This window comes from Gopherus evgoodei, chromosome 17 (genome assembly GCF_007399415.2).
Source record: "Gopherus evgoodei ecotype Sinaloan lineage chromosome 17, rGopEvg1_v1.p, whole genome shotgun sequence".
Classification (NCBI taxonomy): domain Eukaryota; kingdom Metazoa; phylum Chordata; order Testudines; family Testudinidae; genus Gopherus; species Gopherus evgoodei.
Genome location: NC_044338.1, coordinates 24,289,561 through 24,316,808, shown reverse-complemented (window position 1 = coordinate 24,316,808; position 27,248 = coordinate 24,289,561). Strand labels below are relative to the sequence as shown.

The 27,248-nt window shown below is 51.8% G+C and overlaps 1 protein-coding gene across 2 annotated transcripts in view; it reads left to right on the top strand.

Moving 5' to 3' along the window:
• Positions 1 to 27,248, top strand: part of STX1A (syntaxin 1A) — a 261,918-nt gene that overhangs the window by 164,129 nt on the left and 70,541 nt on the right. For both annotated transcript variants that reach the window (XM_030536352.1, XM_030536353.1), the window contains exon 4: positions 3,665 to 3,739. In XM_030536352.1, the coding sequence (XP_030392212.1) occupies positions 3,665 to 3,739 (75 nt within the window). The remainder of the gene's footprint in view (positions 1 to 3,664; positions 3,740 to 27,248) is intronic.

Sequence of the window (27,248 nt, the reverse complement as noted above, 5' to 3'; positions counted from 1 at the left end):
TAGAAATGCAGGGCTGGAGGGGACCTTGCGAGGTTATCTAGCCCGGCTCCCTCCGCTGAGGCAGGATCAAGTCGATTCACAGATGTCAAGGCCAGAAGGGACCATTGTGACAATCTAGTCTAACCGCTGTATCACACCGTCTGGACAGACTGGAAGAGAAGAGTGAGGCGGGATTTGATAGCAGCCTTCAACTACCTGAAGGGGAGTTCCAAAGAGGATGGAGCTCGGCTGTTCTCAGTTGTGGCAGTGACAGAACAAGGAACAATGGTCTCAAGTTGCAGTGGGGGAGGTCTAGGTTGGATATTAGGAAAAACTATTTCATTACAAGGGTGGTGAAGCACTGGAATGGGTTCCCTAGGGAGGTGGTGGAATCTCCATCCTTAGAGGTCTTTAAAGCCCGGCTTGATAAAGCCCTGGTTGGGATGATTTAGGTGGGGTCCTGCTTTGAGCAGGAGGTTGAACTAGATGACTTCCTAAGATCTCTTCCAACCGTAATCTTCTCTGATTCTATGGCACCTGCCCCAACATGATTACTATAGCAGAGCTTTAGAAAAACATCCAATCTTGAGTTAAAAATTGCCAGTGATGGAGAATCTACCACGACACTTGGTAAATTGTTCCAAGGGTTAATTACTCTCACTGTTAAAAGTACACGCCTTATTTCCAGTGTGAATTTGTCTAGCTTCAACTTCCAGCCATTGGATCATGTTAGAACTTTTTCTGATTGAAGAGCCTGTTATTAAATATTTGTTCCCCATGTGAATACTGATAGACTGTGAACAGGTCATTTCTTAACCTTCTCTTTCCTAAACTAAGTAGCTTGAGCTCCTTGACTTGGTCACTGTAAAGCAGGTTTTCTAATCCTTCAGTCATTCTCATGGGTCTTGTCTGGACCCCCTCCCCCCGGGCCACTGGCAGGGGGCAAAAGGAGCAGCTGCCCCGGGGCCACGATTTAAAAAGGCTCAGGGCTCTGGCTGCTGCTGCTGCTACTGGCCCCGCCCCTTCCACCTGAGGCCCCACCCTAGTCGGCCCCCGTGTTGGTAACTGCTTAATGTTACTTTTATCCATGGCTGGCAGCATGTGTCACTCAGATTGAAGTCCTGCCCGATCATGCAGCTATTTTTCCTACATGTTATACATAGGTGTGTAAGGAGATAGTCATTCTGTGCCTATGTGTGATTGGATGGTCTGTAGCAGACACCAACTAATACCCTGCATTGTGCTTTATCTGTTAGGACGTTGCTCCATAAGCATTCCAGATCATTTTCTTCCGAGTTATCAGTGACTCAAAAACGGGTAATGCCATTTTTGACAGAGTGCCACTCGCCCTCCACTTTTGCCCACTCGATCCAGCCGTTGATTTTAACATTCCAGTTGTGTGACTCATCTCATCAGGTTTCAGTAGTACCAAGTAGAACAAACTTATGCCCATAAACGAGCAATTCCAGCTCCTCGTGTTTGTTACTCAGGCTCCTAGCACTGGTGTGTAGGCAAATCAAGAATTCCTTTTCTTCATGTCCTTTGGTTCCTTGATTAATTTTGTTCTCAACATCTCGATTTTGTGCTGAGTGCTTATGTTGTCCCTCTTTTTACTCTCCCCTTTTGCTATTAGTTTAGCGCCCTCCCGACTCCTCTGAGCAGTAAACCTAGAGCATCCCTGACAGGTGTTTAGCCACCGCCAATGGTGGGGTTTCCGCATTCTCCGTTCAAAGCCTATTCCATAATTTAAATCCCTGTGTAGTTTGAAAGTTTTCCTAATATCTAACCTACACATCCCTTGCTGCAGATTAAGCCCATTACTTCTTGTCCAACTTTCAGTGGACATGGAGAACAACTGATCACCGTCCTTTATAGCAGCCTTTAATATATTTGAAGGTTGTTGTCAGAGCCCCCCTCCATCTCCTTTTCTCAAGTATAAACATGCCCAGTTTTTTAACCTTTCCTCACAGGTCAGGTTTTCTAAACCTCTTATCATTTTAGTTGCTCGGCCCCAGAACCACACACTACTCCAGCTGAAGCCTCACCAGTGCCAAATAGAGTCCTATAATGTAATAACAATTGTGGTTGTGCCTAGAGACATTCTAATTATTCAGATATAATAATAATTATTAAGTGAGTGGGGCTGATCCTCCCAGCCTGGTTTCCGTGTTCTCCCCAGTTAGATAGAGAGGATAGTCTTGTGCGTAATAACATAAAGGAGTCGGGAGCCCTGAAATCTATTCACTTCCCTTGTCTTTGAGCAAGTCACTGGTGAGCTGAGTGTCTCAATTTGTTATTCTGTAAAAGGAGGTGACTATTCCCAGCCTCACAGAAGTGCTGAGGTTTAATCACGTCTGTGGAGCACTGTGAGAGTCTTGGATGGAAGGCTCTAGAGGAATACAGCGAATTATTATTGGTGCCTTAATGCTCAGCAAGGCCTGCTCTTCTTGGTGGAGCGTGCATGACTGAGGTGAGTTGCATTGTCCGTATCCTTGGAACTGATGCAGCTGGTTCCTGGAGGGACGCTGAGTGATATGTGCTCGTTACATGGAGAGCTGGGTTGCTGATGGAAGGGAAATGACTTGCCTTCCCCTATGAATATTTTGGTTTGCAACTGTAAGTCTTTTGTTCCTTCCAGTGCTGAAAAAGGAGAGTTGTGTTAAGCTGTCATTCTGCTGACAGAAACATTCATGAGAAGTGGGCCTGTGAATGTGTTGAGATGTGGTGCCATTTCAGGGCCTGTATTTCTGCCATAGGCAGTGAGTTCTGGGGAGCAGGTGGGTGTGCAGTCTGGTAATTAGCAGAGCAATGTCTTTGAAGGCTGCAGGCTTCGGGGCAGAGAAGAGGCTGGCTGCTGCAGAGAGGCCTTAGGGCTTTGACTGAGAAGGATGAACCATTTTATAGTGGCCTGTGGAGAATTGGCCAAGTCAGGTCAGATCCTGCAAGGTGCTGGGCATGGTGATGTGGGCACTTGGCTGTGTTTGTGTAGCTGAAGCCTAGGGCAGTGCCACTGCTCTCACACGGCCTGGAGCTCTGGACAGCATCTCTCTCCTGCTGTGTTCCCGGCTAACCTGCTGCAGTTCGGATCTCAGGGGACTGCTCGGTTCCCTTCTCCCTGCTGGTTGACAAGGAGGTGGGGAGACGCCTGCCTGCTGATCGGGCCCCTACTGAAGTGACAAAAGCCAAGTGATTGAGTTCTGTGAGAGTCTAGTGCTGATACGGTGACTAGACAGCAAGTGTGAAAAATCGGGTGGGGGTAGGGGGTAAAAGGAGCCTATATAAGAAAAAGACCCAAGAATCGTGACTGTCCCTATAAAATTGGGATATCTGGTCACGCTGCAACTAACCCTAGTACATCTGACAGCAAAGCTCAGCCCACTCAGTGGCTGGGTGGAAGCCTTGGCACAGGCATGCGGGAAGCTCAGGGTCGGTTCTGGTACCATGGGTCTCGCTTTCAGGCTGGCAGAGGCTCCTTGGAGAAGGGAGCTCCTGGCCTGCTCTGCAGTGTGACCCTCTGATCTCCTTCCCTAAGCGAGGGGAGGATTGCTGCAGGGGCTGGCTGCTCAAGCCCAGTGGGAGGCAGGTGGAGATTGAGTCCTGTCCAGTGACCAGGGGGGCGGGCTGAGGGCAGATTCACTAAGTGTCTCCAATGCATCCATCTTTCTTCTCTCCTTTCTTCTTCTAGAAACAAAGGAGGAGCTCGAAGAATTAATGTCTGACATCAAAAAGACGGCAAACAAAGTGCGCTCCAAGTTAAAGAGTGAGTATTAGTCTGCAGCGACACAAGGGAAGTGGCCCCTGGCTGCTGCTCGTCTGTCCCTCAGCTGCCTGAAGGGTCCCTGCTGGACTCAACGCCTGCACCCAGGACTGCACCAGCACTGCTGCAGCTGTGCGCAGGCCCCACACAGAGTGGGTGAGCATGCAGACTTGGTTAGCTGTGCTGTTGCCCCTCGGGTCACTGCTCACTGGCTTTCAGGAGACATGGGAGATGGGTTTCTGGTGATTAGGTGTGAGGCTCCAGAGGTTTGTTCCATGTTCTCTTTCCGTGCTGCTAGCTCTGACCTCCCTCAGCACTGCAGTCTGACAGCCCCAGCTGCTCCCAATGGTCTTCTACAAACCAGAGACCAGCCCATGATGTAGAGTATTTGAATTTTCCTCTTTGTGCATCTGTATGGTCAAGACTCAGAGGTAGGTATTGTTAGCATCTCTAGAGCTTGGTTTGGTTTCAGAGAGCCAGCTCTACTCTTGAACCATATGGCAAGGGCTCTTGGATCCTCTCCCACAGAGTTGCCAGGTACAGTACACAGAGTCACTGCAACCCCGGGCCCATGTCTCCTGAGCAGTGACTCCGGTTTATTGACACTAATTTCACTGAACTGTGGTCAGAGCCCTCTGTGTTCTGTGGTTCCACGGGTGCACAGTGTGCCACAGGATTCACACAGTTGTGTCCAAAATCTCAGCTTTCACTTTTTACAAAATACGTGTCTAGCCTTTCAGTTATGAAGATAACCTCAAAAATGGGACCTGGGCTGGGTCTGCAAAGAGCCCAGAACAATGGCCCTGAGAGGTGGGAACTCCTCCAGCCATCTCACTCTGGGCCCCCTGGACTCTGTGATCACGTGTCTGTGGAATATGGAATTTTCCCAGGGACCACAGAATTCAGTATTTTGCAGCAGAAGGAATATTTCCAGCTGTGAGCCATAGCGGTGTGAGTGTGGGAGGATGGGCATGAAAAGCATTTCATGGATGTACAATTAATTAACTTGGTTGTAGAATTTCGGGGTGCTTGCCACAGTTTGGTCCCATTGTGCTGTGGTGTACACAGGGCCCTGCCTGGGTTTGGCCCTATTCCTCCGTGCATTGGCAAACTGAACTAATGTAGGAAGGGCCAGAGAAATTAGAGTAGAAAAAGCCATAGTAGGTTGCCCAGTGCATCCCTAGCAAATGCAAGCTGGGCCCCTACAGTATTTTCACTAGTGTCTTCTCCAGTCTAATAGGAAATATCCCAAGCATGGATCTCCCTCCCCTCCTGGTGAGAGATGGCTCCACAGTCTGACAGCTTCGTGAGCTATTTAGCTGATTCTTGTATGTGAGGCCTGGTTGTGCCCCACTGAATCACACTGAACATTTGCTCGCTGGTCTTGGTGTTTGCACCTTTCTCAGGTAACCCTCTGTCAACCATTAGCCATCTTTAGCTTTTAATCTGCCCTCGTAAATACTCTCTCTAGTCCTCTAACCCACTTTTGCAGCCTGAGGACAGGCCCACGTTAACAAAGGCCCAGGTAGAGGCAGAATGACAACCAGCTGGGCTGGAGCATAGCTCCATTGTACAGACTCAAAAATGAGCAACAAAAATTATTGGGGGGCTGGAGCACATGACTTACAAGGAGATGCTGAGGGAACTGGGATTCATTAGTCTGCAGAAGAGAAGAATGAGGGGGGTTTGATAACTGCTTTCAACTACCTGAAAGGGGGTTCCAAAGAGGGTGGATCTAGACTGTTATCAGTTATACCAGATGATAGAACAAGGAGTAACGATCTCAAGTTGCAGTGGAAGAGGTTTAGGTTGGATATTAGGAAAAACTTTTTCACTAGGAGGGTGGTAAACCACTGGTATGGGTTACCTAGGGAGATTGTGGACTCTCCTTCCTTAGAGGTTTTTAAAGTCAGGCTTGACAAAGCTCTGGCTGGGATGATTTAGTTGGGAATTGGTCCTGCTTTGAGCAGGGGTTGGACTAGATGACCTCCTGAGGTCCCTTCCAACCCTGATATTCTATGATTCTGTGATTTCTTAACGGTCCTGTGAGGGACATACCTGCTGGAGGGGCCTTCCCTGGAGCCCTAGCAGTGGATGCAACTTTCCAAGGGTGGAGAGGAATTATCTCTGCTTTATGACATGAGGCCTCTTTAAAATATGCAGGTGGAGCTGGCACGTCCCCGCCGAGGTAATAGGGGAAACAAGTTGGTGTGTTGAAGCAAAGAGGCACCATCCTCTGTGTGTGCAATGGCAGGGTGCAAGGGTCCTGAACAGAAGTTCTTTTTCAAGTGCGGTCCTCTGGGTGCTCCACTCCAGGTGACAGTGTGTCCCGGCACTGCTGATCGGAGATCTTTGGTAGCAGTGCCTGGTCGGGATGTACGTGCCCAGCTGCTGTCTCGCAGCAGCATTAGAGTCTGCCTGAGCGTGTGCAACCTGCACCCCCCTTAGTCTCAACCATCCTCGGCTGAAGACGGGACACAGGGCAGTGCTCATCTCTTCCCTGGTTACTGTAGGAAACAGGTAGAGAAAAACAGAAATAGTCAGCCATTTCCCAGTTCTCCCGTTCTATTAGCATAGTTTGTTAGTTAAAAAAAAAAAATTTCCCCCCTCAATTTAGTCTCTCGTTGAGACTTCCCCGGCCGCTCATACTTTCATTATGGTGGGGTCTCCAGGCTTTAAGAAATGTGGCTCCTGCAAGGAGTCTATGCTGCGGTCCGGTGGGCACTCACTCTGCATCAAATGCCTTGGCGAGACACACGTCCCTGCAAAGTGTGTCCACTGTACCAACTTAAAAACTAGAGCTCACCATGACTGAGACTTGTGGCTAAAAATGCTTCTCGTGGAGAAAACTCTGCAGCTGCCTATGGAGAATGGCTGTAAACCCTCTCCCTCACGCTCCCCTGCCAAGTCAGAACCATCTGGGAGCGCGGCTTCGCCCTCTCACGAGAAGAGTCAGGAAGCCCTAATGTCTCCTGTCAGAGACACTCAAAAGGGAAAAAGATCTCCTGCAAGGTCTTTACCCTTGGTGCCAACAGTGGCGAGAACAGGCAACTCTGATCACCCCAGCACCCCAGCGGCAAATCACACAGGACGCAAAAGCAGGGACCCGACTTCCCGCAGTGGGAAGCTCTCCTCAGCACCAGTCCCGCCAGCACGGATAATGGCCCCAGTGCTGGCAACGTGTTCCGCCCCTTTCCAACAAGAACGTCGGTATCGAGCCTGCCCGCCGCCCCCACTGGAGCAGATTCAGACCCCCTGTGGGGCTCTTACAAATGTCTCGTGGCTCCTACTAAAGCCAAGTAAAAATCACACCGGGTTGCCGCTCACACTCCACACTCTGCAGCACACCAGCCTGGGGAGCAGCAACAATTTCTGCACCAGCAGGATATCTCTGTGGCCGCTGAGCCTGATTCTCTGCTCCTAGACACAGAGCACTCACTGTTTGAACAGCAGCACTTGCCGCCTGACCTGGCTATTTTCACTGACAGCGAGAACGACATACAGTAGCTGGCAGAGTTCTCCCCGTCTGAGTCTCCCCCTCCACCGGAGCCATACATATCCCAAGACACAGCGCATCATAAGAACTAGCCTCAGTTTGTCCCTCAGTGGCCGGGACCCAACTTTTCCTACCCGGTGCCCTGGCCTCAGTGGTACCCGTGGTTGGCTCCTGCCACTGCTCTTTTTTGCGCTCCTTCTACCAGGCTGCAAGCTGGTCCTATGCCTATATCCCCAGCTCCATCAGCATCTAGAGCTCCTGAACCCCCTCTTGAAAGAGGTGAGCTGTGAACCCTTCCCAGATTTACCAGCTCCTGCCTCGCCATCATCCACAGAGGACACCCTCATGCCTCCACCTCCACAAAATGTGGATGACTTTAAGCAATACCAGGAACTTTTCAAGAGAGTGGCACTCAACCAGGACATCCCTTTAGAGGAAGTCCAGGAGACACAACATAGACTCCTCAAAATGCTCCAACCCTGTGGACCCTCAAAGATTGCACTACCCATAAACGAAGCCCTCTTAGAACCAGCTGATACTATCTGGCAGACCCCTGCCTCTGTCACCCCAAAATGCAAGAAACCTGAATGTAAATACTACATGCCCGCAAAGGATGTCGATTTCTTATTTTCCCACTCACAACCCAATTCTCTTGTGGTGGATGCAGTGACACATAGCACAAAGCAGCCACACTACCAGCCCACTCCGCAAGACAAGGACCTCAAACGCCTTGATCTTCTGGGCTTCAAGATTTTTACGTCTTCCACTCTGCAATTTAGGATTGCAAATTATTCCGCCCTCCTCGCAAGCTATGACTATGACAACTACAACAAGCTCTTTGATTTTACCTCCCATATCCCAGAGGACAGGAAAGTGGACTTTAAGTCAGTCCGCATTGAGGTCAGTTGGTGTCTAGGATGGCTCTACAAGTGTCCATGGACATGGCAGATACAGCAGCCCGCACCACTGCCACTGCAGTGGCGATGCACTGGTCTTCCTGGTTGGCTGCATTTGGTATCCCCAAAGATTTGCAGACCAAAGTGGAGGCTTTCCCCTTTGACAAAGATAAACTCTTTTCCAAAAAAAATGATGAAGTCCTTCACACTCTGAAAGAATCCAGGGCCACTTTTGCACACCTTGGGCATATACCCATCAGTCGCTAGGAGACAGTGGCATCAACCTTATCAGAGGCCCTGCGCACAACAATATCACCATCCCCAGTCCAGACCGTATGACACTGGGAGAAACCGCAACAGACCTCCTAGGTGCAGGCGCAACCAACTACTTCCCACTCATCGGGACATAAACAACAATTTTGAGGTGCTAGTCGGGGGGTCTGCATGACCACCCCTTGACTCTGCTGCCTATTTGTCCATTTGGCCACCACCTCCAGGCTTTCCAATGTCTGGCAACAGGTCACGCAGGACTGCTAAGTCCTGGAAATAGTTCAGTCAGGTTACTCCATTCCTTACCTATCTTCCCTGCCCACTTTTCCCCGTCCCTCTTCAGAGACCCCTCTCACAAGCGTCTCCTCTGTGCAGAGGTTGTTCATCTTCTCCACCTAAGTGCAGTGGAACATGTACCGACACAGCATCCCACTACTTTCTGACCCAAAAGAAAGGCAGGGGATGGAGACTTATATTAGACCTACACTGACTGAACAAATTTGTATGTGTACAAAAATTCAAGATGTTTACACTGAATCATAGAATACCAGGGTTGGAAAGGACCTCAGGAAGTATCTAGTCCAACTCCCTGCTCAAAGCCGGACAAATCCCCAAACAGATTTTTATCCCAGTTCCCTAAATGATTGAACTCACAACCCTGGGTTTAGCAGGCCAATGCTCAAACCACTGAGCAGAATAATACCTGCGCTGGAACAAGGGGACTGGTTCACAGCCCTTGACCTACCAGACGCCTATTTCCATATATCCATTCGTCCAACACACAGATGCTTCCTTCGATTCACACTTGGACATGACCATTTTCAATCAGAGCACTTCTATTCGGTCTCTCCACAGCACCGAGGGTTTTCTCCAAGACCCTAGCTGTATTCATAACCCACCTCCGCACACACAGGATTATACTTTTCTTCTTTGAGTGCTTGCTCATGTGTATTCCACAGTAGGTGTGTGTGCTCGCCACGTGCACCGGTGCCAGAAGTTTTTCCTTCAGCAGTACCCGTAGGGGGAGCACTGCTGCGAGCCCTGGAGTGGCGCTGCTATAGCGTGCTAAAAGGGGAGCCGCACGTTCCCCCACCCTCAGTTCCTTCTTGCCGCCATCGGAACTACTTGCTCCAGCTTTGCTGCAGCCCATCCCAAATCTTGTTCATTGTTCAGTAGTACCTGTATCAGTTAGCTTGTAAAAGCTCTTGTTTAGTTAGTTATTCTTCAGGCCAGGACATGTCCCAGGCCCCAGGGTTTAAATCGTACGAGTCTTGCAAGTGATCGATTTCCAGGAGTGACCCGCACACGAACTGTCTCCGCTGCCTGGGTGAATCCCACATAGTGACTTCTGTCAAATCTGCAGGTCCTTGAAACCCAGGACAAAAAAAGAGAGAGACATTAGACTTTGGCCATTCTCATGGAGTCGGTACTGGCTTTGGTGTGTGGCGATCCCCCAGCACCTTCTGGTGGCCGGCACCACTCTCCGTCAAAAAAGCAGAGGAAGGCTTAGTTGTCTCAGAAGCATAGAGAGATGGCACGGGGGGAGGCTATACCCACGTCGGGCAGCCCCGGTTCCCCCTCTGGCTCTAGAGCCCCAACTCAAGTCAAGCGGAGCAGCCTTATTGTGTTGACTCAGACCTCTCCAGCTAGAGTTCACATACCTTCGAACCTGGAGGCCCTGCAGGCAGCCAAAGATATTATGACCCTGCAGGTGCTGCTGGGATTTCGTCAGCCAACGCTGACCAGATGTAGATGCTGGTCAGGAGATTCCTCTCAGGACCGCTCGTCACCCAGTGTCCTGTCAGGACACAGCCGCCAGCCTCCACTCTTGTTGCCTTCCAGGTTGTCTGGCAGGGTGTCGTCGAAGCGCAGTTCTAGTCACTGCTCCACACCGAGTGCAGAGCATTGACAGGACAGGTGCTGATGCCGTAGAAGCTCCCGCTCTCAGCGGATCTACCGGAGCCGCTCCCAGCATGGACGATGTCACTGGTCACGCTCCAGCTTTCGCGGGTTTAGGCACCGTGCCCACGACTCCTGGCGGGGATCGCCAGCTCGAGGTCATCGTGGATCCAGGATTCAAAGCGTCTCGAGGAGTAGCAGCTCGAGGCAGCACAGTTCCTTGACGTCGGAGTCCTGGTCCCGTGGCAGACACCATGCTCAGTACCACCACACGTACCGCTTGCACGGCACTGACAGGTCATTGGTAACCCAGAGCTTGACCCACATGCAGCACCCTATGCTCCAGCCGGGCCAACCCAACCAGCTGGTACCGCCAGTGGCAATGGCAGGGACCCTCATGGCAGAGCGAGTGGTGCCAGTGTACCCCCTGGCTCCTGTGCATGCCCAGCAAGGCCCTCAGTTGATAGCAGGAGCATCGGAGGCTCCATCAGCCGCGCTATCCAGACCTCCTAGGGATAGATCAGCGGGTCATGGCTCCTCGGCACTGCATGAGTCCGATCAAGGAGTGGACCCCGTGGCACCAGCTGACATTCAGAACCTGGTACCGGCCCCCTCTCCCACACTGGATGACAAGATCGCAGCTCCACCCCCCTCCGTAACGCAGGAGGACTTCAGGGCTCATCAGGAGCTGCCAAAGCAAGGAGCATCCAGTCTCCATCTCCAAGCTGAGGAGATGGAGGGACCCTCGGACTCGCTGTTTAACGTGCTCTCATCCTCAGCACCAGGCAGAGTGACCCTCCCGCTCCATTAACGGGTGGCCAACATCTCCAATGCCCTCTGGCAAACCCCGGCCTCCTTCGCCCCGATATCGAAAAAGGCAGAGTGCAAATACTTCGTGCCCACGAAGGCGCATGAATACCTCTATACTCACCTGGTCCCCAACTCCTTAGTGATGGATCTGTGAACCACAGGGAAAGACTAGGCCAACCAGGACCCGCAACCAAGAATAAAGACTCCAAAAGACTGGACTCGTTTGGCAGAAAGCTTTATTCGTCCGCCAGCTTCCAGCTCTGAGTGGCCAACCACCAGGCCCTCCTCAGACATTATGAGTTTAACTTGTGGGGGTCACTGCCAAAATTCAAGCCCTCCCTTCCGGAGCACGAAAGGAAGGAATTCAAGTCGCTGGTGGAGGAGGGCGCCGCTGCTGCAAAGGCAGCTTTGCAGATGGTGTCGGATGCAGCTGACACAGCTGCTCGATCCATGGCCTCGGCGGTGTCCATGTGGAGGACATCGTGGCTTCTGCTATCCGGGCTCTCCGCGGAGGCGCAGTCTGGGATGCAGGATCTTCCCTTTGATGGCAAGGACCTGTTCGTGGAACAAACAGATGTGAGGCTCCACGGCATGAAGGACTCACGTGCCACCCTTCAAACTCTCGGGCTCTACGTCCCGCCCAAGGAAAAGCCTAAGGCACAAGCCTCCGTCCCTGCGCCTCAGCCTAGATACGAGCCCACCTACAAGAGGTCCAAAAGTTAGAAGAGACGACCTCAGAAGCAGTCTCGCTCTGCCCCACAGTCTGGGCCCTCCAGGGGCAAGCAGCAGGGCAAGAGGTGGTTTTGATTGGCTGCAGGAGGGTACCCCAGTGACCCCCAAAAGTATCCTCCCACCAATAAAGTTAGTTTTCAGCAACTGCTTGTCTGCATTTCTTGTGGAGTGGTCCTGAATAACATCGGACCAATGGGTCCTCAGCACCATTTCCCAGGGTTATACGCTACAATTTACCTCACACCCACCCTCCCTCCCTACTCCCTTGGACAGCAGGGGGGACCCGTCACGTTTACCTCTGCTACAGCGGGAAGTGGGTTGGCTCCTCAGCCTGGGAGCTGTGGAGAAGATTCCATGCGAATTCCGGGGGAAAGGATTCTACTCTCATTACTTCCTGATCCCCTAGACGAAAGGGGGGCTCAGAGCCATCCTGGATCTGCGAGGCCTCATTGATTCATGGCAAAATGCTGGTTCCGCATGGTCTCTCTGGCATGTATCGTACCCTCTCCGGACTCTGGCGATTGGCATGCGGCCCTGGACCTTCAGGACGCTTACTTCCATATCCACATATTCGAGGGGCACAGAGGCTTCCTCTGCTTCTTAGTAGGACAGGACCACTACCAATTTATGGTCCTCCTCTTTGGCCTGGGTGTTCACGAAATGTATGGCAGTAGTGGTGGCCTACCTCAGACGCCGAGGGGTACAGATATTCCCCAATCTCGATGACTGGCTACTCAAAGGCAGCTCATGATCCCAGGTACGCAACCACGTGGACCTGCTCTTGGCCACATGTGCCAAACTAGGCCTCCTAGTAAACAAGGCCAAGTTGACACTGGTCCCGGTGCAGCGCATAGAATTCATAGGCGCTTTCCTGGATGCCTCCAGTGCCACAGACTCCCTTCTCATGGACAGGTTCCGGACCTTAAAGGGCCTTATAGCCTCGGTCACGGTGTTTCCCATTACCATGGCCAGTGCGTGCCTACAGCTCCTGGGCCGCATGGCAGTGTGCACGTACGTGGTCTGCCATGCCAGGCTTCGTATGAGGCCCCTCCAGCTCCGATTGGCCTCAGAGTTCTCCCATGCCCAGGACAAACTGGATAAAGTCCTCTCGGTACCGGCGCAGGTGATCTCCATGCTACAATGATGGTCCTGCCCAGCCAATATGCTCTAGGGAATTCCCTTCTGGGACCCTATCCTGTTGCTGAACCTGGTGTCCGACGCTTCGGACTTGGGCTGGGGGACACACATAGGGATCTCACTGACCCAAGGTTTCTGGTCCACCGGAGAGCTGTCCCTTCACATAAATATCAGGGAATGCAGGGTGATACATTTAGCCTGCGTGACGTTCAGCTCGCAGCTACACGGCAAGGTGGTCAGAGTACTCAGGGACAACACTACCGCTATGTTTTACATCAACAGGCAAGGTAGGGCGAGGTCCTGGGCCCTCGGCCAGGAAGCTCTCATCTTCTGAGAGTTTTGTATAGCCCACAACATCTCCCTGAAAGCTTTCCACCTGCCAGACACCAACAACACGCAGGCCGATCGCTGGATCAGGGTTTTCTCCTCCCAACACGAGTGATTGCTTCACCCGGAGGTCACTCATCAGCTCTCTTCCGAGAGTGGGGCACTCCCCAAGTAGACCTGTTTGCGACCTGACAGAACCACTGCTGCCAGGGGTTCTGCTCCAGGGGGTGTGTGGGGAGGAACGTGATCTCGGACACCTTCCTCCTGTCATGGTCAGGTCAACTTCTTTACGCTTTTCCCCTGTTTCCCCTCATTGCCAAGGTCCTGGAGAAAGTAAAATCAGATGCGTCCTTTTGATCGCCCCAGCATGGTCCTGACGGCATTGGTACAGGACCCTCCTAGACTTACTCGTGGCCCCTCCCCGGCCATTGCTGCTTCTCCTGCTTCTCCTCTCTCTCAGCACTAGGGCTGCCTCCTCCACCCCAATCTGGCCAGCTTCCATCTGACAGCGTGGCTAATCAGTGGCTAGATGCGGAGGAGAGAACTTGTTCGGAGAGGGTCAGGCATGTCCTCCTCGAAAGTAGCAGGCCATCCACACACCAAGCTACCTGGCAAAGTGGTCCCTATTCTCCAGGTGGGAAGGCGTGCGGGGTGTTTCCTCAATATTTGCCCCACTCCAACTTATCCTTGAGTTCCTGCTTCACCTTAGAACTCAAGGCCTGGCCTCTTCCTCTGCCAGGGTGCACCTGGCGGCTATTCTGAAGTTCCATCTGCCAGTCCAAGGCTGCTCGGTTTTCTCCCATGCCATGACCGGGCATTTCCTCAAGGGGCCAGATCGGTCTTTCCCTTATGTTAGGACCCCAGTTCCTCAGTGGGATCTAAATTTGGTGCTATCCCGCCTTACGGGGCCTCAGTTCAAACCCCTAGCTACATGCTCGTGGTCTCACCTTCCTCATGGCCATCATGTCAGCCCGGTGGGTCTCGGAGCTCAGGGCCCTGACCTGCGACCCCCCTGTACACTGTCTTTCACAAAGACAAGGTTCAGCTCCGCCCACACCCTGCATTCCTCCCCAAGATGGTCTCCGTCTTTCATATGAGCCGGGACATCTTCTTACCTGTCCTCTGTCTTAAGCCACATACCTCTAACGAGGAATTCCACCTCCATATGCTCGACATGTGCAGGGCTCTGGCCTTTTATCTGGATCTGACTAAGCCGTTCCATAAGTCTTCGCAACTCTTTGTTTCTTCGGCCGAGTGCATGAGGGGCCAACCGATATCCACCCAGAGATTGTCTCGGTGGATCATGTTGTGCATCTAGACATGCTACAACCTAGCAGGGATTCCCGCACCACCTATCGTAAGGGCTCACTCGACAAGGGCTCAGGCCTCATCAGCTGCCTTTGTGGCCCATGTCTCTATCCAGGACATCTGTGCACAAGTTTACGTCGCACTATGTGATCATCTCCCACACCAGGGATGACGCTGTCTTTGGTAGGGCTGTGCTCCAGCCAGGGAATCTGTGAACTCCTACCCACCTCCATCACACACAGCTTGTAATCACCTGCTGTGGAATACACATGAGCAAGCACTTGAAGAAGAAAGGACAGTTACCTGTTCCGTAACTGGTGTTCTTCGAGATGTGTTGCTCATGTCTATTCCACATCCCGCCCTCCTTTCCCACTGTTAGAGTTGGTCCTGCAAGAAGGAACTGAGGGTAGGGGGAGCGTGCAGCTCCCCTTATAACGCAGCAGTGCTCCTCCTACGGGTACTGCTGAGGGAAAAAGCTTCCGGCACCAGTGCACGTGGCGAGCATGCATACCTACTGTGGAATAGACATGAGCAACACATCTCAAAGAACGGCAGTTATAGAACAGATAACTGTCCTCTCCTCTACTTAGACGACTGCCTTATCAAAGCCAGCTCCTATGACGAGACGTTAAAAGCTACAAACTCTACCATCTCCCTCTTCCACAGTCTAGGCTTGCAAATAAATTTCCAAAAATCCACCCTGATACCTACACAGCAGATAGAGTTCATTGGAGCTCACTTGGACTCAATTCGAACCAGAGTCTTGCTTCCACACAACAGATTCCTCACTATTACTCATCTCATATGCATGATCTCTGTTCGCCCCAGAATACAGGCACGGACCTGCCTACAACTTCTTGGTCACGTGGCAGCCACCACCTTCGTGGTCACATATTCCAGGCTGCACATGAGATGCCTTCAGGGTTGGCTCAACTCCAACTACAAACCCAGCAGACAGAGTTTCTGCATAACACTGACTCCACCCCCAAATGTATTGGCCTCCCTACGTTTGTGGACAAAACCAGAGAACCTATGCATGGGTGTTCCCTTCCATCCACACTCCCCAGTACTCATGCTCACCACGGACGCTTCCCTGATAGGTTGGGGAGCGCACGTAGGCGACCACAAGATACAGGGCTGCTGATCCCTATCTGCACATCAATCTTCTAGAGCTCACAGCCGTCAGGTACGCTTGCCTTCACTTTCTTCTCACAATAAAGAACAAGTCCATCCAAGTTCTGACGGACAATATAGCATGTATGTTTTACATCAACAGATAGAGAGGAGCACAATCTCATCCCCTATGCACAGAAGTCATCTGACTATGGAATTGGTGCCTACAACATGACAGAAATCACCGCTTTCTACCTGCCTGGGTGTCACAACACTATTGCTGACTGTGACAAAGTGAGATTGTTCTTAATATTTCCCCTGAATACTGTGTGGGTGCCTCAGTTTCTGGCCGACCCTCTGTTATCTAGCAACTAATGGCCAGGCCCCTCCCCCTGCAAGGTGATGCTAAAGGTGTGGGAAAACAAAGAGGTCAGGTGACCTCCTGGCTCGGGAAAGGAACTCAGCAGAGAAGGAGGGGCTGGAGGGGGTGTCAGTTTGGGGCTGGCTGGGGACGAGGAGTGAGGGCAATTGTGGGGGTCTGCCTCACTGCTGCCCAGAATGGTCCCGGCCGAGGGGTCCGGTTCTCTGTACCTACAAGCTCTGTTTTAGACCTTGTTCCTGTCATCAAATAAACCTCTGTTTTACTGGCTGGCTAAGTGGGGGTGCAGGGCCCTCTGGCTTCCCCAAGACCTTGCCGGGACGGACTCGCTGTGGGAAGTGCACGGAGGGGCAGAGGATGCTGAATGCTCCAAGGAGAGACCCAGGAGGTGAAGCCGTGTGAGCTTCTTCCCCTGGAGACAGTCTGCTCCGAGGAAGATGTGGGGAGCAGTTCCAGAGCATCACCCGGCGACTCCGTGACAACTGGCGGCAGTGGCGGGATGTACTGCACCCCGTGAATGGCGCTTCCTGCAGTAAGTGACTGGGGAGCAGTAAAACGAAGGGGGGATAATGACGACCATGAGTTCTGAAGGCTCAGAGAGGGACAGTTTCAGGGGGTGATTAACCTCTGGGAGTGTGTGACCAGCGAGAAGGACTATTGGAGTAATGGGGTCCCCGTGAGGACTGCAGCAAGCAGTCTCAGGGGCGTGGAGCGCTGGGAAAAAACCCAATCCCAGTTTAAACCCCAGGGGTATTGGGGTGGCAAAAGGGCACAGGCCACATAAACCTTCCCACATTTAGCCTGCAAGCGCCATCAAGCACAACAGACCCATGGGAGGGCCTGAAACTGGAGTGTCCTTGTGTAACTCAAACTAAGGAATGGTAATGATGATGGGGCATTCATGGGAATATTGGTGGGTTCGAACTTCCCCAGGTCACTGGCTAAAGTGACCTCACTCAGTTTGGCCTCGAAGGGGGGAGAGATGTGACGAAGTGAGACTGTTCTTAATGTTTCTCCTGAATACTGTGTTGGTGCCTCAGTTTCTGGCTGGCCCTCTGTCGCCTAGCAACTAATGGCCAGGCCCTTCCCCCCTGCAAGGTGATGCTAAAGGTGTTGGAGACAGAGAGATCAGGTGACCTCCTGGCCCGGGAAAGGAACTCAGCAGAGAAGAAGGGGCTGGAGGGGGTGTCAGTTTGGGGCTGGCTGGGGACGAGGAGTGAGGGCAGATGTGAGGGTCTGCCTCGCTGGGCCCCAGAATGGACCCAGCCGAGGGGTCCGGTTCTCTGTACCTACAAGCTCTGTTTTAGACCCTGTTCCTGTCATCGAATAAACCTCTGTTTTACTGGCTGGCTGAGAGTCACGTCTGACTGCAAAGTGGGGGTGCAGGACCCTCTGGTTTCCCCGGGACCCTGCCTGGGCGGGCTCGCTGTGGGAAGTGCACGGAGGAGCAGAGGATGCTGAATGCTCCAAGGTCAGACCCAGAAGGTGAAGCTGTTTGTGCTTCTTGCCCTGGAGAGAATCTGCTCCAAGGAAAAGGAGACTTTCCAAAGTCCTGACTGGCTTGGTGGGGAGCAGTTCCAGGGCATTGCCAGGGGACTCCGTGACACCGACACACTCAGCAGACACTTCTCTGAGGAACACAAATGGGAATTACATCTCACAATACTGCGACTGGGGCTCTCCGTCGATAGACATGTTTGCCACTCCTCAGAACCGCAAATGCCATCTATTTTGCTCCAAAGTGGGACTTAGGAATGCATCTCTAGGGGATGTGTTCCTCATTCCTTGGAACAGCTCTCTCAGGTATGCTTTTCCACCGATTCTCTCAGGTATGCTTTTCCACCAATTCCACGATACACAGGGTTCTACGCAAGATCACAGAGGACAAGGCCTGGGTCATACTTACTGCCCCAGCTTGGCCCAGACAAACATGGTATCCTTACCTGTTACGTATGTCCATCCGTCCTCCAAGGACTCTCCCCAACAGACCAGATCTCCTCTCCCAGAACTGCAGTTGGCCTCTTCATCTGCAGCTCCGGAAACTCCATCTGATGGCGTGGTTCATTCATGGTTTCAATCCCACGAATTAGCCTGCTCGGAACAGGTTCAATACGTCCTCCTGTGCAGTTGAAGGGACTCCACTCATAAGACTTACCTGCAAAAGTGGAAACGCTTCTCCCTCGGTGCTTCCAGACGCCTGACACCCCAGACTGCAACCTTCCCTCACATCTTAGACCATCTTTATGAACTAAAACAGGACGGGCTTTTGCTCAGTTCTACCAGAGTAGACCTCACGGCTCTTACCACCTTCCATTACACTCTGGACAGCTATTCACTTTTTGCCCACCCTACCATGAAATGCTTCCTCATGGGCCTGCAAAATCTCTACCCTGAGATTCATTCACCAGTAGCTTCCTGGAATCTCAACCTAGTTCTCTGTGATCTCACGAAACCTCCTGGCTACCTCATCCCTGCTCCACATGTCCATGAAAGTGGCTTTCTTAGTTGCCATAACGTCAACAAGAAGGGTTGGTGAAATAAGCACCCTGATGGCCTACCCTTCCTACACCTTTTTCTCTAAAGGCAAGGTTACAATGCTACCCCACCCCAAATTCCTCCCCAAGGTGGTGTCTCCCTTCCACCTTAACCAGCCAATACACTTACCTGTATTCCATCCCAAGCCTCACACGGCTCCACAAGATGCGATGTTACATACCCTTGATGTCCGATGGGCCCTTGCATTTTGTCTTGCTGGAACTAAACTATTTTGTAACTCCCCTAAGCTATTTGTTTCTACTACCGAGAGATCAAAAAGTGATGCTATTTCTAAGCAAAAAATCTCCAAGTGGATCTCAGACTGCATAAGATCCTGCTATCAGACCCAGAATGTTCAACCACCAGAGAGTGTTAGAACTCACTCTACTCGGGTGATGTCAACATCTGTTGCCTTCCTCCACAACATACCTATTACAGACATATGCAGGGCGGCCACGTGGACATCTAATCACACATTTGCCAAACATTATGCTATCACACAGGATACCACGGCAGACGCCATAGTCGGCCATATGGTACTGTCTACCACTGTCCCTCACGCAACTCCAAAATCCCACCAACCATAGGGGTACTGCTTCACATTCACCTGGAGCAGAGCACCCACAGGGATAGCACTCAAAGCAGAAGAGAAAGTTACTCACCTTGCAGTAACTGAGAGTGCTCTCCTACCCACCCTCCTCCCCTCTCAGACAACTCTACAGTAGAGAAGGAACTGAGAGGGCTGTGGGATGCACGCGCTCAGGCAGACCCTAACGATGCCACAAGACAGCAGCTGAGCGTGTACATCCTGACCAGACACTGCTACTGAAGATCTCCGATCAACGGCGCCAGGATGCACCATCACCTGGAGTAGAGCACCCACAGGGACACACATCTCGAAGAACCTCAGTTACTGCAAGGTGAGTAACTTTCTCTTCTACCTTGTCCTGGGTTCACATCACCCGGATGGAAATGGACTCATCTTCACTAGGTTCCCCATCAGCTGCACAGGCTGCGTCTCCAGTGTCCAGTGCAATAATCAGAATCTTCCAGACATAGATTTCTCCCTTCCTGTGTCTCTCAGACTGAGATAAGGTGCCTGTTGAGAAAGCATGGGGCTCTGGAGGGGAGGACAGGAGTGCGGGGAGAGAGCAGACATAGAGTCAAGGAAGGTAAACTTATTTCATCAGTGTGCTCCGTTTTGTTAGCATCTTCCTGCCTCAGGGAAACACAGAAGGGGAATGGAGTGAGCTTGATTGACAGCTTCCATTACCAGAAGAATCAGTCTTTGTAACAACTAGGAAGTGAGGACAATGAAAGCATCGACCTGAGGGTTACATTACCGCATGCTGGGGTGCTCTGACTAGGAGAGAAAACATTTGAACCAAAGAGCATGGAACCCCCAGGAGCCCATGAGATGTGTTCAGCTAGGGCTACACTGCCTCTCCAGCCAGGATTTGGGCAACCACAGTGGCTGGAGCCCAGCCACAGTTTAACTGCAGTGGATATAGGGCCTTATATGAGATTGGGCTTGCTTTGGTCAGTGAGCGCAGCTCAAAGTTGCAGACTGCTTGTCCTTTGGGGGTGAACACAACCCTCTTGCTGTTCTTAATGGAAGAATTGGCTGCGTCCTGTAGGATTAAGAAGGCAGTTCCATTGTATCTGTATTCTGTGGATTTCAAGAGAAGGAATTAAACATGGCTGGCCTGTAGAATGCCCTTCTCCAGCTCTGTGGCCCGGTAACATCTGGAACTAGCATGTTTTGATCTGGCAGTGAAAAAAGGGCATCCCTGTTTTTCATCTGAGCGCAGTCACATTTTTCATTCTTTCCCTGTGCAGCAAGCAGAGCAGCCATTCCCCCACATGGCTAAGCAGTGCTAGACCCTCCCTGGCTCTCTGCTTGATGGGGACTGATACAGTTGCTCCTCTCTGTACAGTAATGCATGTCCTTTGGGGCAGGTGAAGCATTAATTTCACTTGGCTGCAGTACCAGGCATAGTTAAAAAGGCAAATCTCATTTTTGCTGCTGCTGAATAACACAAATATTGGGGGTTGGTAAATAACAAAGAGGACAGGCCAGTACAGGACTGGATACACAGCAATCTGGTATCAGAGGGGTAGCAGTGTTAGTCTGGATCTGTAAAAGCAGAAAAGAATCCTGTGGCACCTTATAGACGAAGTGGGTATTCACCCACGAAAGCTCATGCTCCAATACGTCTGTTAGTCTATAAGGTGCCAGGCAACCTGGATCACTTGGTAGACTGTGCACAAGCAAACAATGTGCCTTTTAATATGGCTAAATGTAATGTATACCTCTAGGAACAAAGAATGTGGGCCACACTTACAGGGTGCCAAGCTCTATCCTGGGAAGCAGGGACTCTGAAAAGGACTTGGGAGTCATGCTGGATAATCAGCTGAACGTGAGCTCTCAGTGCTACAATGTGGCCAAAAGAGCTAATGCGATCCTGGGATGCATAAACGGGGGAATCTCAAGTAGGAGCAGAAAGGTGATTTTACCTCTGTAGTCGGCACTGGCGTGACCACTGCTCGGATACTGTGTCCAGTTCTAGTGTCCACAGTTCAAGAAGGGTGTTGATAAATTACAGAGGTTTGAGAGAAGAGCCACAAGAATGATTAAAGGATTAGAAAACCTGCCTTATATTGAGAAACTCCAGGAGCTCAATCTATTTATCTTAACACAGAGCAGGTTAAAGGGTGACTTGACCACAGGGGGAAGAGACAGTTGATCATGGGCTCTTCAATCTAGCTGAGCAAGATATAACACAATTCAGTGGCTGGCAGTTGAAGCCAGACAAATTCAGAGTGGAAATAAGGTGTAAATTTTAAACAGAGTAATTAACCACTGGAACAACTCACCAGTGGTCATGGTGGATTCTCCATCACTGGCCATTTTTAATCTAGATTGGCTGTTTGTCTGAGAGAACACCTCTAGGAATCATTTTGGGGAAGTTCCATGGCCTGTGTTACACAGGTCAGATGATGGTCCCAGTGGTCCTTTCTGGCCTTGGAGTCTGAGTCATTCCCCAGAAATGAATAGCACAGCCCCAAAGTCCATCCTTTAGTGTTACTGGGTCACTTCCTAATACATAGCCTCCTGTGGACTGGGACTAGCCACTAGCATGTTTTATTTTGTAAGTGTGTCTATGTCACTTTGAGCGTGGCTCATTTGCTGGGGCCTTTCAGCTCTGGAATTTCTCACTGCATCTAGTGATGTGAAAATGATGTTGTGTTCCATTGGGGAGTCCATGTGAATGCTTTAGAAATGCAGTGATGACTCTAGGTGAGCTCTGAAGGGGAAGCCATATCAGTGAACTCACTTCCCAAGCTGAAAATGGCTGGCACGGTTATAGAGATTGTCTATCAGAGAGGGAGGTGCACACAGTGACTCCACCAAGTGTCCATTAACAACTTGCTTATACCTTGGCCCATACAGACAAAGTCACTTTGAGAATGGCTGGGTATCATTCCAGCTTCAGAGGAGCAGCGTGATCTCTTACCAGGGTGAGAGGTTGGGGGCATAAGTGGGGAAGAGCTAAATAAGAAAGCAGATGAGGGTTCTGTACAGACTACCAAATCAGGAGGAGGAGCAGCTAGATGAGGCATTTCTAGAACAGACAAAAACATCCAAAAGATGGGACCCAGAGTAATTTTACTACCCAGAGATCTGTTGGAAAAACAGCACAGCAAAAACTCAGTGTCCAGGATCTGGGGATTACAGTGGATGAGAAGCTGGATATGAGTCAGCAGTGTGCCCTTGTTGCCAAGAAGGCTAACAGCATATTGGGCTGCATTAGTAGGAGCATTGCCAGCAGATTGAGGGAAGTGATTATTCCCATCTGTTTGACAGTGGTGAGGCCACACCTGGAGTATTCTGTCCAGTTTTGGTTCCCCCACTACAAAAGGGGGATGTGGACAAATTAGAGAGAGTCCAGCAGAGGGCAACGAAAATGAGTAAGGGGCTGGGGCACATGACTTATGAGGAGAGGCTGAGGGAACTGGGCTTATTTAGTCTGCAGAAGAGAAGAGTGAGGTGGGATTTGATATCAGCCTTCAACTACCTGAAGGGGGGTTCCAAAGAGGATGGAACTCAGCTGTTGTCAGTGGTAGCAGTGACAGAACAAGGAGTAATGGTCTCAAGTTGCAGTGGGGGAGGTTTAGGTTGGATATTAGGAAACACTATTTCACTAGGAGGGTGGTGAAGCACTGGAATGCGTTACCTATGGAGGTGGTGGAATCTCCATCCTTAGAGGTTTTAAAGGCCCGGCTTGACAAAGCCCTGGCTGGGATGTTTTAGTTGGTTTTGGTCCTGCTTTGAGCAGGGGTTTGGACTAGATGACCTCCTGAGGTCTCTTCCAACCCTAATCTTTTATGATTCTATGATAAGTGGGGACTGGTTTCACACCTTTGGGGATGACGAACCAGAGAGGAAGGGTCTGAGTGTCTGGTGGTTAAGAACTGAGGAAGGATGGATTTGGGAAGACTAAGGACTAGAAAGGCTGCTGAGGTCACGCTGCAAGGAGTAACTAGGCTGCAGAATTGCTGCTTAGCCAGTCGGTCCCTAGTCGGTAGCAGTGCATGTGATTCTTCTGTCCCAAGTGCAGGACTCTGCACTTGTCCTTGTTGAACCTCATCAGGTTTCTTTTGGCCCAGTCCTCTAATTTGTCTAGGTCCCTCTATATCAGGCCTGCACAACATACGGCCCGCAGGCCGCATGCGGCCCACAGAGGCTCACTGTGCAGCCTGCTGCGGGATTCAAAAGGCTCTGGGCTGCCCGCAGCGGTGGGGGGCCCAGAGCCATTTAAATCTCAGCCGCGGCCAGGATTCAAAAGGCTCTGAGCTGCCCAAAACTGCGGGGAGCCCAGAGTTCTCTAAATCCCATCCGCAGCTGCAATTCAAAGGGCTCTGGGCTGCTCGCAGTGGCGGGGAGCTCAGACCTCTTTAAATCTCAGCCGCGGCAGGGATTCAAAAGGTTCTGAGCTGCCTGCAGTGGCGGGGAGCTCAGACCTCTTTAAATCTCAGCCGCGGCCAGGATTCAAAAGGCGCTGAGCTGCCCACAGCCGCGGGGAGCCCAGAGTCCTTTAAATCCCAACCCCGGCCGCGATTCAAAGGGCTCTGGGCTGCTCGCAGTGGTAAGAAGCTCAGAGCTCTTTAAATCCCAGCCGTGGCCGGGATTCAAAACGCTCTGGGCTGCCCCCAGCGGTGGGGAGCTCAGACCTCTTTAAATCTCAGCCCTGGCCCAGATTCAAAGGGCTCTGGGCTGCCCGCAGCCACAGAGAGCCCAGAGCCCTTTAAATCTCAGCCGCCAGGGCCGACTTTAGGCCAATTCATCCAATTCCCCTGAATCAGCCCGCCCCTAAGAGGGCCACATGCCCAAGCCCCAGTACGGTGTACCGGCAAAAGCTTCCCCAGGGGGCTATTTAAAAGGCATGTGGCTCCCAGGCCCTTTAAATTGCCACCAGAGCACCACTGCTGGAGCCCTGGGGTAGGGCTGTGGGACTCTGGGGGCTATTTAAAAAGTCCAGGGTTCCCGTCGCTTCTACCGCCCCGGCCCTTTAAATAGCCACCAGAGCCCGACCACTTCCCCAGGGTTCCCGTGGCTATTTAAAGGGCTGGGGCAGTAGAAGAAGGGGAGCCCCGGGCCCTTTAAATAACCCCAGAGCCCTGGGGTAGCGGGGGGCTCTGGGGGCTATTTAAAGGGCCGGGGCTCCAGCTGCCTCTGCTGCCCCGGTCCTTAAATAGCCGTTGAAGCCACACCGCTTCCCCAGGGCTCCCTCAGCTATTTAAAGGGCTGGGGAGGTAGAAGCAGGGGAGCCGCAGGCTCTTTAAATAGTCCCCAGAGCCCTGGGGTAGCGGGGGGGGGGGGGCGTCTCCAGATGCCTTTCCTGCCCTGGTCCTTTAAATAGCCCCCGGAGCCCCACCACTTCCCCAGGGCTCCTGCAGCTATTTACAGGGCTGGGGCAGTGGAAGCAGGGGATCCCCAGGCCCTTTAAATAGCTTTTGAGCCACGGGCTTCTACTGCTACCCTGGTGGGGGAGGCAGGAGGAGGGGGCACTCACCATACAGGATGGGCTGTACCCCCTGTACCTGCACCAGTTGCCCGCAGCCAACCCCTGCCGCACCTCCTGTCCTGCCTGCACCAGTTCTTGTCTGCAGCCAGCCCTGCACCTGCTGCCCACAGCCAGCCTGTCTCCAGCCAGCCCTGCACCCCCTTCCCTGTCTCCAGCCAACCCCTGCCGCACCCTCCTGCCTGAAGCCAGCCAGTCCTGCACTCCTTTATCTCCAGCCCTGCCAACCCATGCCGCACCCCCCCCGTGGCCCTGCCTGAAGCCAGCCAGCCCATCCCACACGCTGTCTCCAGCCTGCCCCACACCCCTTGCCCAGCCTGCAGCCAGAGCCTGCCTCCAGCCAGCTCCATGTCCACTGGTGCCCTGTAGTTCCCAGGGAAGTAACCCTGCACATCTGCTTCAATGAGGTGGGCAGGATGGAGCTGGGACCCACATGTGCACCCTAGCACACCCTCAGGGAGTGGCGGAGCTCATTTCTAGTTCAGACCCATCTTTTTAAAAAAGAACTTTAGGTAGGGTTAACATACATCTGTACTTTCCCAGACATGTCAGGCTTTTTGGATCTTAAATCGCCATCCAGGAGGAAAATACGGACGTATGGTAACCCTACTGGTACAAAAAATACATACTGTGGCAGAACTTTTTATAGGGAACCAGTTGCTAAGAAATGAAAGGCTTTTTTTTTACATGTGTTTTTTTTTTTCAGTCATCCCTGCCGGGGCCCCACCAAAAATGTTTGAATTGGGCCCCATACTTTCTAAAGCCGGCCCTGCCAGCTGCGGACGGGATTCAAAGGCTCTTGGCTCCCCACAGCCGTGGGAGCCCAGAGCCCTTTAAATCTCAGCCGCGGCCAGGATTCAAAGGGCTCAGGGCTCCCCGCAGCCATGGGTTGCTCAGAGCCCTTTGAATCCCAGCTGCGGCCGGGATTCAAAGGGCTCTGAGCTGCCCGCAGAGATTCTCGGCCGCCGCTGAGATTTAAAGGGCTCAGGGCTCCCCGCCGCCACGAGCAGCCCAGAGGCCTTTGAATCCCAGCGGTGGCTCCAGCAGATGCGCTGGGGCTGGGATTTAAAGGGCTCAGGCTCCCCTCAGCAGCAGGAGCCCTGGGCCCTTTAAATCCCTGCCCCAGCCCCACAAAGCTCCGGGTTCCTGCAGCCGCCAGAGCCCGGGGCCCTTTAATTTGACCCTGAGGGCTCCCAGCCAGCTCTTCAGCTGGGAGCCCCTGGTTGCTTTAAAATCAAGGATCACCTCCCCACCCCCAACCTTCCTTTTTGGCCCACAGCTGTTTTGGTGGGGCGGCATTGGGAAAGGAGGGTTTGTTTCTGCAGGGCTGGGCGGTGCTGGGGCAGAGTGTTTCCGCTGAGCCGTGGTGGGGGGGGGGTTTCCGCGGGGCCGGGGGATTTCGGCCCTCAGCTGTTTTCTTTGGAGTAATGTGGCCCTTGCCGCTTTATGAGTTGTGCAGGCCTGTTCTATATCCTATCTCTACCCTCCAGCATATCTACCTCTCCCTTCAGCTTTGCTGAAGGTGCAAACTCACTTTGGCACTCACACTCCGCACAGTCTGCACACCAGAGGACTGTGAGGAGTAAAAATAAACAAGAGGTGTATTTAACAGAAAAACCACAAACTTGGAGATGACAGAGGAAGGGAGAGCACACAGTTACACAGTAAATAAATGGCACCACACTTCTGGCTTCACATTATAATATTAGATAAAATCCCCTTTCTAACACAAGTTCGCAATTTCCTTTGAACAGTTTCCCAACCTACCCACTAGCCACAGGCTGGATCCAGCATTCACAGACAGCCTCCCACCTTCCAGACAGTCCCCCAAATTCTGGATGAAAAGCCTCAGACACAAGCCTGTTTTGAAAAGGCTTCCCCCACCTGCCTCACTTTTCTTTGTCTCTTAGTCCATGGTGACTCATGTTTATTCAGAATGTGGAAAACCCCTCTTGATTTAAGAGCCAGGATGTCTGTGTCTTTCCATTAAATGTAATGATCCTCCTTTGTCCTTCGCTGGGCTGGGTGGGTACCCGAAGTTGGTTTTATGTAGACAAATGACTTGGGAGGTGCCTCTTTCTTTCTGAGCACTCACTGTAGTGTGAGTGCGGGGAGGGATAACTCAGTGGTTTGAGCATTAGCCTGCTTAAACCCTGGGTTGTGAGTTCAATCCTTGAGGAGGCCAAAAATCTGTCTGGGGATTGGTCCTGCTTTGAGCAGGGGATTGGACTAAATGACCTCCTGAGGTCCCTTCTAACTCTGCTATTCTATGATTCTTGCTGTAAGCTGGAGCTGAAGTTTTATGAGCACAGTTCTCTATAGACACAAATGAAAGCATCACAAGCATGGCCTGCGTATATACCTCATAATGATTATTAAGTTTAGAGCATGAGAAGTTTTCATAAAAGACCTTAGTTTGCATGTGGTTCTAGTATATTAACATTGTGTACAATCAGTTTGTTCAACTACTTTTTCTTTTGGGTTCAAACTCCCTGTTCTCCCATTGGGGTGTCTGGACCCTGAT